At 35.1% G+C, this 13882-nt stretch overlaps 1 protein-coding gene across 1 annotated transcript in view; it reads right to left on the bottom strand.

Moving 5' to 3' along the window:
- Positions 1–27: 27 nt before the first annotated feature.
- Positions 28–13882, bottom strand: part of LOC129281896 (long-chain-fatty-acid--CoA ligase 1-like) — a 29616-nt gene continuing 15761 nt past the window's right edge. Inside the window, exons 8-19 of the mRNA XM_064113361.1 lie at positions 13347–13420; positions 12676–12753; positions 11727–11861; positions 10612–10697; positions 9488–9542; positions 8957–9052; positions 7648–7809; positions 6746–6862; positions 6026–6169; positions 5098–5199; positions 4186–4257; positions 28–3214 (exon numbers count right to left, since the gene is read on the bottom strand). Of these exons, the coding sequence (XP_063969431.1) occupies positions 3077–3214; positions 4186–4257; positions 5098–5199; positions 6026–6169; positions 6746–6862; positions 7648–7809; positions 8957–9052; positions 9488–9542; positions 10612–10697; positions 11727–11861; positions 12676–12753; positions 13347–13420 (1259 nt within the window). The 3' untranslated portion in view covers positions 28–3076. The remainder of the gene's footprint in view (positions 3215–4185; positions 4258–5097; positions 5200–6025; positions 6170–6745; positions 6863–7647; positions 7810–8956; positions 9053–9487; positions 9543–10611; positions 10698–11726; positions 11862–12675; positions 12754–13346; positions 13421–13882) is intronic.

Raw genomic sequence — 13882 nt, 5'->3', positions numbered from 1 at the left:
TTATAATCAAGACATCTAGTTTGGTACTGTTTTGATAGACTTTTATTCAGACCTCACACTTTCTGATGAGGTATCGTAAGAATTGCTCTTATAATTTCCAACTAGAATATTAAAAAAAAACATACATGGTCTTATCAAATATGTACACGTTGCGATACGTCCAGGAACAAAGAACACAAGCCTGTATTCATGGTATTTGCAATGCTTACACTTCTTGAACTGAACCTCTCAGTAAAAAACGAGGTTAATTCCATTATGAACAACATTTTACAGTGAATACACTCACAATGCGCATTTTTTACTGTGTGTTTACTATATGCCTTTTATCTACTTTTTCTGAATATGAATGAGATTATTTGCTAATCATTAGCGTTTGGATCTACATGAACGAGGAACTCGTTAAGAGAATAAGTCTTGGAAATTCGCAATTCTTCGTTACGAGACCAACAAAATGCACCCCGTTAAAGTAATTCAGTGATGGTAGCACCCTCCTTCAAAGGTCATGCACTGGTTAGTTGAAATCCATTTCCAGATTTCGTTTTCATTAAATTAATATGGATTTCTGTAGAAATTTTGCAATCGTTTGACAACTTGATTATGGTATCACATTCCGATTTTCCAAGAAGAAACTAGGATTCCATATTGCGATAGATTTTAATGGAATAATTTTGTCCGTTGTCATCCTTCGTTTTGTTTCAATAAAACTACATGTATATCTAAAACAAAATGATCAGACATTTTTACTCGTCTTTATTAAAAGTAACAAGATTTTATTATAAATATTTGCTTCAATATTGATACCCATTCCATAGACACATGTAGTAAATGTTATCACAACTGCAAAAATATATATTTAATCATTATTCTTCTTTATAAAGATTTATAAAATGTATAATAGATGTCATTCATTTGTCGTATTATTTACCACACACTGTACAGCTGTAGAACTATTAAACCATCATAAAGCTACGCAAAAGGGGAAGAAAGTATCCTTAAACTACTCGAACAACAAAATATATCCGACATTCTCATACGATTAACAATTTCGCAAACCTATGTTTTACTGATAAACTACCCGCTTGCATTGATCGGTAGAACCTGGGAGTAGAATACAAATATTCTTGGTTTTCAGGGGCCCGTGGTTGCAGAACGAGTGGCAATCAAGCACAAATCTTAAATCAAACGTAATTTACTCTACAACCAATCAAAAGCACGCATTCGAGATATGCGATTGATATTTGGACTTGCGTTTAAACGTATACTCTTTGTGTAACTGGCACCGTGTATGAGGGATAAAGGTTTGACATAAAAATCAGGAAAGAAACAAAAAATGAAAATTGTACTATTCCTATTTGACGCAATGGTGATATAATTTTGAAATGTGCGGAATCGTCGATTTTTATCGTTATCGATATGATTTTAGAGAAAAGGTAATTCTTTTTGCATGGTTCATTATCAAAGCAAAAAAAAAAGGCATTAACGACAAAAAAAAACAGAATTGTAAGATTCCTATTTAACGCCACAGTGATATATTATTTCTTGAAATACATGTATTGTGCGAAATCGTCGATCTTTCACTTCATCGATATCTTTATGCATGGATTATAAGCCAAGAAAAACAAAATAACAATGTATACCCTGTAAATTGCAAATTAGCGACAGAAACATTAATGCATATTCTATATAAAAAAGAGATATCTTTTAAAATACAATAAAATAATTAGAACAATATTATTAGATACATTGCCACCAGAAGAAGTAGAAGAACATAATACTTTGATGATTAATAAATCTTAACAACCTAATTATTTGGAAGACATTAATTCGATTGCAAAGCTGACTTCAAGTGTTACTACTATCAGTCAACATTCATCTGGTAATTCAATTACACAATAACTTTCTGATAAAATGCAACAGAAAGAAGTTGCTTAAAAAAAGGCTACTTTGATGGAATACCCGAGTACTGTAATGTTCCGTTTATAATGGCCAACACCTCATAAAAACAAGATTAATTCTAGAAATGAACAAACGGCATTACATTATGATAAAGTAATTAGAAACCATGGCAACAGGTCAGATATTCTAAGTTCCAATTTCATGCTCTTTGTCTCTCATTTTGTCACATCATTAGCATTCAAAGCCGAACACAGAATATTCAAATTTTGGGCAGAGTGTATGCTTTCAAAATGTGTAGCTTTCAAAATGTGCTACCCATTTCCAGTAAGGAATGCTTCGCTTGGCTATTATCTTAATGTTTTTTAATCGTCTTAAAACTTGCCCGTTTAGTATCAATGAGCGGCATTTGTCAGTGAGAGGCTCCAAAGAGTCATATAAAATTAATGGGGAACCATGCGAGATCTAATCAAATGAAACATTAGCATTTTTCCAATCGAGGAAGTACTCGGGGGAAAAAACCGCTTATACAACCCAAGTGCCGAGTCTCGTTTCATTCAAAACTTGGTATAATAACAAATGCACAATTTCTATAACAGGTTCACTATCAACCAATCAGATTGAAGGATTTCACTAGCTTTTAACTCTTTATTACAAATTTGTTATTATAACAAGTTATATGAAATTATCCCCTGGTCTAATATGTGAACCGATCAGTTATTGTTTAAAGTTTAAAACAAAATATTGCAAATTTAAAAAGCAAATTAAATTTTTAATATTTATTGCTTAAAAGTTGAAATTATGTACTAAATTTGATATATTTGTTCAAACACTCATTATACTTTTAAAGAACAATCGCACGTTTATGCGGAAAGTAAGCCAGGCTGTATAAACTGTATACATGTTGTTTCGTTTAGTGTAGTCAATAGTTAATGCTAAAATTAAGTAGTAGCAAATATGACACTCGATCCTTTTAATGATTAACACAAAGCCACAGGCCTTGTGTTCAGTTTCTCTGAGATACCTCATTACTAGCATCATTGTACCAAACACGTTTTCTTTAATTTACAGTCAAGGTGTTCGTTCTAAGCTGTTTGGAATACACTGCTATTAAGTCGTGCTACATTACATCGGATTAGCACCATCATGATGACGTCATAATAAGAAAGGTAGATTAGATTGATTACTGTACTCTGGAATACATTTCATCGATTTCTGCCTGGTATCTCTCCTTGATGGCCACCCGTTTATTCTTCATGGTGGGAGTCAGGAGACCGTTTTCAATGCTGAATTGTTCAGGTTGTAGGGAAAATTCTCTCACCTGAAAACAGACAAAACAAAACAATATTTGTTATTCAAGCTTATAAATGGAATGAAAAACACTAAATTGTGAATGTAAAAAAAACAAAAAAAAAATAAACAACGAACTTCCCTATAATAGGATTACGAAAGTACCGCTGGGACGGTCCCCAATAGTTGTTTTGTAAAAATTTTAAAGGTATATAATCTAAACTCTAAACCTGTAATATTACGTCAATTTGCTCAAAAACAAGGTTTGATAACGATTCGAGAAACTGCTTCTTTTGATAATGAATAACAGGAAATTAAACTAAAACAGGATCATAAACAAATGGTCAAAAGCTTATATTTCCAAAAGTATATAATTATACAAACACCTTTACGAGCATATAATTGATTGGTGATGAAATCAATAAATTGGATTTAGAATACATTATTTAGGAGCATGAATTAATTAATTATTACTTAATGACTAAATTATGGTAGATTTTTATCATTTTTATATGCCTGTGTGAAGGGGATGAGGAGTGTTATCAGCGTGTAGCTGAATTTTTCACGTTCCAAAATTAGTGTCAATATCAAATGCGCACATGATACTCTTCCCCATCACATAAATATTGACGCATTAAAATACTTTTAATAACATTATCCCCGACATTCTGTAGCTTTCATTTCTAATCTATAATATCAACTCTTATTCATTTGTATACACATTGTATATATGTTTCTCTTTAACTGTCTTCCAGTTTGTTAATGTCATTATTGTAAGTCAATTAAAATGGATTTTTTTTCCTTTCCTACTTTATACTTAATACATTATGCTTTAATACATTAAAGACCACTCTTTAAAACATTTTTGTTATGTTATCAATCCCTCCATCTTTTTATTAGTATTTACTTTGTAATAGTTAATATACACCAATGTTTTTATTTTTAATTGGCGTAAAAACAATATAATGCAATACAATTCAATACGATTGAATGCAGTATTACCTTCTCGAATCCACACAGTTTTCCTGCATTGCTAACGTTTGAGAGTTCAGTTCTGATAGCATCTCGTATTTTCTGTAGCAAAATGGCAGAAATTAAATAAAAACATCGATATATAATTGAGGCAACATCGTCTGAGGGCTGAATTGTTTATCAACTTGATATCACTTAAAGGGTTTGTAATTAATCTACATTGCAGTGGCAGTCCCAGTGTCTCGCACAGTCAGGTAAACATCACTGTGCCCCCAAGTTCTGTCCCATATTTGCTGATATGCCTCTCAAAAACTCTCAGAAGTGAATATGGATTTTGATAGAAGGGGGGGGGGGGGCAAATGAATTTTTTTTGTAGAAGTGAGAATAATAATAATAATAATAATAATCATCATCATCATCATAATAATAATACTAATATGGAATTTGTAATGCGCCGGTATTCATCATGAAATGATGCTCAAGGCGCAGCAAAGAAAATAATTGGAAACCTAGTAAAGAGGTGGACGAATTATGCTTAAAGGACAAATCCACCCCAACAAAAAGTTGATTTGAATAAAAAGAGAAAATTCCAACAAGCATAACACTGAAAATTTCATCAAAATCGGATGTAAAATAAGAAAGGTATGACATTTTAAAGTTTCGCTTAATTTCACAAAACAGTTAAATGCACATCCTGGCTGGTATGCAAATGAGGAGACTATGACGTCATCAACTCACTATTTCTTTTGTATTTTATTATATGAAATATGAAATATTCTAATTTTCTCCTCATTGTCAAGTGATACAACGACTAATTTCTCCCTCAACATGTGGAATTAGCATTGTTTAATACTATATGGTTCAGTCAAGTTGGTCCTTATTGTCAAATCTATAAAAAATGAAATATTATATAAGTCAAACAATAAAAAACAAAAAAATTACCAGGTTTTTGCATAGATCTTCGATGGAACCACTGATGTGGTTTGCATTGGCATACTTCTGTATTTCGTCCTCGTCCGGTACGATTATTGCCACATTTGAAGCCTGAAGAAAGAGAAGAACCAACATGTACAGTTTATGGTGAGAGATGCAACTATGTCAAGAGTCAAGACCTGGGGCCCATTTCATAAAACTTGTTACAATAACAAATTTGCAATAATAGTTAAAAGCTAGCGAAATCCTTCCATTTGATTGGCTAATGGTAAATTTGTTATAGAAATTTTGTATTTGTTATTATAACAAGTCTCTATGAAACGGAGCCCTGGTATAGATCCAAGGGGAGGGGGTGGACTTGCTCCCCAAAGAAAATGCGTACGTAAATAACATCTTTTTTGCTTGGTGGTAACCAAGAATGTGCACACTGCACAACCATCCCACCGCTGCCACCGAATTTATCAGTTAAGGTCGCAATACAAGTGATTTTTCACTAAAGTCTCTGCTCTAAGCCCATCAGATACAAGGATTTCAATAGTTGATAACAGATGTCAGTGAAAGATGCTTTGTGGAATGTTCCCCAGCTAACATTTAAATCACTTGTTGTAATTCAACAGTGCGCCTTCCTGTAAGTAGCAAAAGTGACTTGTCAGGAAATCAAAAACTGTCTCATAATCATCATCATCATCATCATTATCATCATCATCACCATCATCACAATTATCTTTATCTGCGTATCCCAATTTTGTAACTCTCAATGTTATAATACTTTCTCAAAGAGATCATTAAGTTGTTCTAGTGACCACCTAGGGTCTACCCATCTGACCGACGTTTGACTTGTCCAAGGATCCATTTGATATAAGGATCCACGGATCGAGGGTCCACGAGACTGAGTGTCGACGAGAACTAGGGCCCACGAGACCATTTTTTTTCTTACCTTCAGACTCTCTCCATAGACGAATGCCTGTGCTATCAGACCACTCCTCGTAATGACTGTCTCAATCTTCTCTGGAGCAACATACTCTCCATGTGCAAGCTTGTAGATGTGCTTCTTCCGGTCAATGATCTTGAGCGTTCCGTTCTAAAGTAAGGAATACAATGAAATCGAATATTGTAACAAGTCGTCAAGAACACCACATTCAAACTCATTGCTCATTATGAATTTCTTCATCAGCTAAACCGTAACAAAATGTCAAATGTCTGAACTTATTTTACTCAGAACAAGAGACTTCTTTCAATTAGAGTCATGTTACTGAAAAAATACATTAAAATTATCATGACAGTACCTTAATATTGTTGATTACATGTCAGCAAAGATCGTATAATTATTGAACACCACTTAATCAGTTATCATGATTTTATTCAAAAAACAAAATGGGTGGGGGATAATGAAAAATCTTCAAGGAATGGATAATGAGTACAGGGCCCAAGGAGAGGGCATCATTATGGTCATATTGGCCTATCTTTGTGAAGTCGTTATTTCAAATTTTGCTTATTTGGATCTTTAAAGAGCGAATGCGTCTTCATGGTAATAAGAGTATTTTGGCTTGCGACAATCGTCTGCATTCGTGGAACGGGGGGATCACTTGCCTGAAAATAAGAAGAAATATTAAGAGCTTTCCGTGGCGGTTCATGTTTCAGATTTTGACAAACTTACCGGCAACCACTGACCAATATCCCCTGTATGAAGCCAACCATCAGCATCGAGTGCCTCGTCGGTTTTCTCCTTGTTCTTGTAGTATCCTTTGAAGACGTTCGGACCTTTGACGCAAACCTATCAATATATCAAATTAAGTAACAGATATGAAATCATCAAGTTTTCTTACTTACACTTTTTGGGTTTTAAGATGGTAGCTATGATTGCTTGTTATGATAACATTGATATCAATCATGTTCACAGCAATGTTAAGATAATATAACAAACAAAATATATGATGATAACAATGATATATCAATGCAATTTTACGAGTATGCACATTTGAAATTATTTGATGCAGTAATGATTTTTGTGCGGTCGTGTCATTGCAAAATTGAAGGATTTTGATGGCACATGCTGGCCTTGTCATAATCCGAACCGTCAAATATATCCATATTATTCATTAAGTTGTCGCGTAAGCTGAAAAATACACAGGCCTATATTAGGGTTCTTTTAATATACCACCATGAGGAAATATCCCATGGTAAATTAGGTTACCTTTTCGAAGAAGTTGACTTTTAGTCAGGTTGTCTCTCGAGAGAAAACTCCTAGATGAAGATTTTAAGCAAGCAACTGGCAAGTGAGATGCGTTCTACGAAAATGTTCATCAGACAAATTAATCCACGGTTTTTGTTTTCCCGGACAAATGGTCCTGAGGGCGTTTCATCAAAGATGTCAGAACTAACTAAAATTGCCAGTGCTTACAATTTCAGTAAAATCCTTGGGTTTTGATAGGCTAAGAAGCACTAGTCTCTGAATGTTACTATGACAACTGTCGGAGGATGACAAATTTACAGTGCTGACAATTTTCATGAAACGGACCCCAGTTATCCTAAATTGATCATCCCCCGTTAGTTGCTTACTTCTCCTTTGTCTTTGACAGCATAATAGCCCATCTCTGGGACGTCAACAACCTTCATCATGTTACAGGGAAGAGGACAACCAACATGACCCGCGACAGTCTCACCAGGAACAGTACAAGTAGCTCCTCCCACACACTCAGTCTGCCCGTAGGCTTCACATATCTGTAGATAGTCATTTTAAGAAAACCATAGGGTTAGGGTTAGTGGTGCATGGGTATTACAAGGATGCCTATTTTTTTCTTCCGGAAGGGCTATTACGCCCAATCACATGCATCTTGCTGTCAGGGGTAAATATTTGGTAAGATTATCTTGAAATAATTATTATAGATTTGATTCATGGATGGCAAAAAAATAGTCTTAGGAATTATGGGATTGTGTTTTGAAGGGATGGTCTGGGCTGGAAATATTTATATCTTAATACATAGAGTAGAATTCACTGAACAAAATGCCGAAAATTTCATCAAAATCGGATAACAAATAATAAACTTATTGAAGTTTAAAGTTTAGCAATATTTTGTGAAAACAGTTGTCATGAATATTCATTAGGTGGGCTGCATAAAATCATATTTTTTTCATTATTTCATACATGTGTGAATAATATGTCTCCCTTGTAATGAAATAAGTTGGAGCAATAAATATCTAATGCACTAAATCTGTTGTCAATCCAATTTTCTAGTTCTTGGAGGAAAAAATTTGAATAAACCTAATTTCATATAATAAAATACAAAAGAACAAGTGGGGATGTGACATCATCAGCCCACCTAATGAATATTCACGACGACTGTTTTCACAAAATATTGCTTAACTTTAAAATTCAATAACTTTTTTATTTGTTATCCGATTTTGTTGAAATTTTCGGCATTTTGCTCAGTGAATTCTAGTCTATTTATTAAGCTGTAAATACTTTCAGCCCGGACCATCCCTTCAAGTAGAATAAACTGACTGGGGTTTCACAAGGATGCCTACTTTTTTCTTCCGAAAGGGTCATTTTGCCATTTGCATGACCTTGATGTCAAGGGTGGGAACCAATTTGCAAACACTTTTGTATCGTCTTCTCCCAAAATTTCTATTCCTCATTACTTCTAAGGGTGGTGGCCTGGGCCCTCGGATCTGTTACTTCTACATGGGGCCATTAAGATGACCCCCATGACTTTTCAAGGCAGAAGATATAAGATTGCTGGGTAAAAGAGTAAGAGACAAATGGGGAAATGCGGCAATATTTTTACTCCGACCCGCCTAAAAAAAAAAAACATTTGCGCCGCTGCTTAAAAAATACTATACATGAGAACAACAAGAAATGACTTCTTACTTGAACACCAAAGACAACCCGGAAAAACTCGAGTGCTTCCGGGGCAATGGGTGCACTTCCGGTGATCATCCACGTGACGTTGCCTCCAAGCAATGCCTGAAAAAATATATTAACGAAGAATGGTCCGTTTCATCCCATTTTACCTTTCTTTAATTATAAGAATTATCTATAATTCTTGAAACTATGAAGAGAATTAACAGCAGTCCGTATTTTCCATTCCCCATTGGGTGCTGAACGAAGAAAATGATACTGAATAGCGACATTGCATGCAATTTTCAATAGCCGCTGAACGGGGGGGGGGGGGGGGGAACGGGGTACGGGGCTATGGGTGTTTTGTATTAGACGTGTACATAAACGTAGAAATTACCATCTTCTTCTAATTATTCATTCCATATTTAGTCCCCCTTTCAGAACGTTCAGCTACCCATATCTCTTCAGTTATTAAAATGCAAAATCTTACTGTATCTCCGCCATTTTTTTTTTTTTTTTTTTTTTTTTGGGGGGGGGGTCTTGAAGATATATTCTAATTACCTGAACTTTACTGAAGACAAGATAATCACACCATGTATCTCTTCTGAAGATTCCTCTGTGTAAAGATAAGAGAGAGAATGTAGAGGGTTGAAAAGGGGCAAGGTGTAAAAGATATGCTACCTTTTCTAAGTGTGTGTACTCTTTTGATACTTTTAACTTCTTCACAGAGGGGTATTATGGGCCTTCATTTCCTCACGGGCTGCCGTTGTTTACGTAACTTATATCCAGATTCTAAGGGGGGGGGGGTGACAGGACATTAATTTTGCTCCTGCGACAATTGCTCTAGGCTTAATTTCGTCTAAGATATAGGGTTAAGGTGTGAGTTGCAATAGGGTTTTATGTTAGGTTTAGGGTAGGGAAAAGTGTTAAACCCAGGGTTGAATTTGGTCATTCGATTAGTATGAGGAATTTAGAGCGGAGCAATTGTCGCCGGAGCTAATGTCATGGATCGAACCTCTAGGGGCCCCTTGAGGAGAGAGTTGCGTTTAAACGCAAGTTTAAAAAAAAACACAAGTCCCACTTGCCCGCTGTTGATTGGTTGAAAATGAAGTTGCGTTTGATTGCAAATCTTTATGCAAAGGGGCCCAGGGGCCTGTAACACAAAGGTTAGCGATTAATCGCTAAATGAAATGGCCTATCAAGATCATCGCTACACGCACATTTAGCTCAGTAGACTGACTGGGAACCAATCAGAATTGTTCTTTTGCATTAGCGATTTATAGCTAACCTTCGTGTTACGGGGCCAAGATCTCAGTGGCGAGCGTTTCATCAACATTTTTGTCCGACAAGATGTCAGATCTGACATCTTTTCTGATTATGATTGATTGAGAAACACTGTTACAATGGTAATTGTCGGATAAAATGGGACTTGTCGGATAAAACGTCCGACAAGTTCTTCTCCCGGGTCCTTTCGTGAAACGTGTGAAACAAAGCTTGTTTTCCTAGTGTGATGACTATAAAAACATTTCAAACAGTTTCAGATTCGGCACCGAACAGCTTCATTCATGTTTTTGTAACCTATTTGACAATGTGAACCACGTGTGAATCTAAATGCAACACAAATACACTAAAAAGGAAAAGGAAATAAGGTAATAGCTGGATTTCCATTGTGACGTTATCCTTACCTCATTGCATCTCCCAATTTCATTCGGTAAGCTAGGTTAAAGAGACTTCGTTTGATGAAAGACGACGAATTGACCCCACCCATGATCTGTGAATAAATGAATCAATAGATAAATTATAACTGATTGATAAATGAATAAATTGATAATAGCCGAAATGACATCAACAAATAAGTAAATGAAGGAATAGAATAAGAGGGTTCAGTCTATAAACATAAATTATTTTTAGAAAATCATCATTGCTGTCAATTAATAATAAGAGAATAACAAAATATAATCTGATGACGACCAAATTAATCTTCCTTGGAGATTATTTTACGAAAGATTTTGTGAAAAAAAAACCATTTACATGTTGTCTGTAAAATAATGAAGGTGTCAGTTGAATGTGTAAATTGAAGGGATAATCCATGTATGAATAGAAATATATTGCATGGTTATACAAATAACATATATAAAAAATGATTCGGACAGAAAGTATCTCAACAGTTACAAATAAGTCTCATCGGACCGTGATGAAAAATGATGGCAATGATGGCGTAGCGAGTAGGAAGATGATGATGATGATGATGAAGATGATGAAGATGATGATGATGATGAGGATGGTGATGATGATGATGGTGATGATGATGATGATGATAATGATGACGACGATGATGATGATGAAAATGATGATTTTGTTGATGATGATAATGATGATGATAATAATGGTGATGATGGTGATGATGATGTTGATGATGATGATGTTGATGATGATGATGATGAAGATGGTGATGATGATGATGATGATGATGATAACGAAGAAGAAGAAGAAGATGATGGTAATGATGATGATGATGGTTATGATTTAGTTGATGATGATGATGATAATGATGATTTTGTTGTTGATGATGATGATGATAATGATTATTTTGTTGTTGTTGATAATGATTTTGTTGATGATGATGATAATGATGATGATGATGATGATGGTGATGATGATGATGTTGATGATGATGATGATGGTAAGTAATGATGATGATGATGATGATGATGACAAATGAAAACGATGATAAAGATGAGGATACTGATAATGGTGATGAAGCCAATAAAGATTAATGGTATTGATGTCATCCACCTACCTTATCATAAAGTTTGTTTGCCAGACGAGGAACACTAGGGAAGATATCGGGTTTCAAGACCTGCATATCATTGACTAATGTTTTCACATCACCACGGAAGAACCCTATTGAACAACCATGTAGAAACAACATCCCCTGTAAAGAGAATCATTTATACCCCTTTCATCAAAGTTGTTACATAATGGTACAATAAATAAAATGTTAACGGAAACTCTGTTTTATTACTCTTTATTATCAATATTTTGCCAATAGGGCTTCTTCGGGATAATGATCTCAAAATCAGAAAAAAAAATGAAGGAAGGGTAAGCACTAAGCAGAAAGAGAGCTGGACAGGGAAAAAGGATAGAGACGGACAGATAGCGGGATAGAAATGGATAGGGATCATTGGGGGAGGGGGAGCCACAAAGAGAAAGAGAGAGAGAGAGAGAGGGGGGGATCTAGATAGAGACGGACAGGGGGAGGGGGGAGATAGACAGAGAGAGAGAAAGAAAGAAAGAAAATAAAAAAAGAGATGGAGAGGGATAATGGGGGGGGGGGGGCAGACAGACAGAGGGAGAGAGGTGGAGAGGGAGATTCGTTCCCATTTCCTTGGTAAACTAAAGCTAAAGTAAACAGAGAGTTTTCGTACCGCGACGCAGGGCGGATTCCAGAATATAGAAAACTTATTGCAAAATGTCCTTAATGACAAAGAGCGACCAAGAAGTCTTTGTCGAAAATTGGTGAATCAAAAAGGCAGTTTCGTCCTGGACTCTAGACAAACGACATCATTGTGCAATTTTTCGTCAGCTCCGAAACTAAGGACGGTTTACCAATTTTCGACAAAGACCTCCCAGCTGTTCATCGCCATTATTTTTACCGGCATTTTCAATACATCTACACTGTTCTTTAATCCGTCGGAGTGCAATAATCAACTCCCTATACTATTTCTTTAAGTGTAATTTATACGTACGTCGAGTGTATGTTCATATGCGTGAGCCAAAGGAAGGTATGATATTGATACAGATCCAGGTGCACACGAGTGGAAACGCTAGTGGGAAAAAAATAAAAGTAAAATGAAAAGGAATTGATTTATTAATAATTCAAAGAGGGAATGGTTCATGACGACATGATGAAACAGATTTGGAGTGAGCGATAATGCTTTAACCCTAACTTACCCTGAGATATCTTGCGAGCTTAAATTCCAGCAGAGGTGCATTATGTCTATACTCACAACTTAGAATGTTCACTTCGCCCACATCTACTTGTTTCAGACAGTTCCAATGCTGTCAAAGCTATTTCTGTCGCAAGTGTAGTTTCTCAAATATTAAGTAATTGACATAACATGTAATTACTAGATTGAACTCCTATAAAATAAATAAGTGTGTGCACCAATGCCTCACAAGGAATATATTTCACTTTTTTACCATATACAAAAAATAGGAAAAGAAAAACATCTTTTTTGTAGTTATATGAAACAGTTTGGTTACCCTGATTGTACCAACCCTTATAAAAGTAAAGGAGACTAAATAGTATGTCTGAAGAACGGTTGAGTGTTTTCATGAAAAACCTCTAATACGACGTAAACCTAGTTTTCTGATACAATATGAACAAAATATGATGAGCTGAAATAGAAATACTTACAATAATCGATGAATAAATGGCGGAAACATTTGCAACTATACTCTTGTGTGATGTCATGGCACCCTTAGGAACACCTTGAAGAACGAATGAAAAATGACCAAACATATTATGAAAAAAGAAAAGATATAAAATCACATACTCCTTGAATGCATCTAAATATGCATCCATATAAATGAGAAATAGTTAAATATTTATATATGTTCAATATTGTATATATTCTCTTAATTAGTTTTTATTGACAGATAATTGGTTTTCCTTCCTGAAATGTCCTTTCTTCATTAGTAAATTAGAAAGCTTTAAAATACACCAAAAGACGGTCATGCATAGTCAACTCGTAGTCAACTATTGCTGTCTGAATATATGAATAGAGTGCTGTATCCTTTTTCGTGGAAACCAGTAGCCTACTGATTCAAATATAATTTCCCTTTCTATTCGTATATTTCTCTTTCTGCCATCTTTTTTTCTTTGCCTTGTAACATTAGGGAGTTAGTGCCCCTCAAGTCCCCCATCTACATGGCCATACACATAACTTTTTC

The sequence above is a fragment of the Lytechinus pictus genome, chromosome 18 (genome assembly GCF_037042905.1).
Source record: "Lytechinus pictus isolate F3 Inbred chromosome 18, Lp3.0, whole genome shotgun sequence".
NCBI lineage: Eukaryota > Metazoa > Echinodermata > Echinoidea > Temnopleuroida > Toxopneustidae > Lytechinus > Lytechinus pictus.
This window is presented reverse-complemented; position numbering and strand designations above follow the sequence as displayed.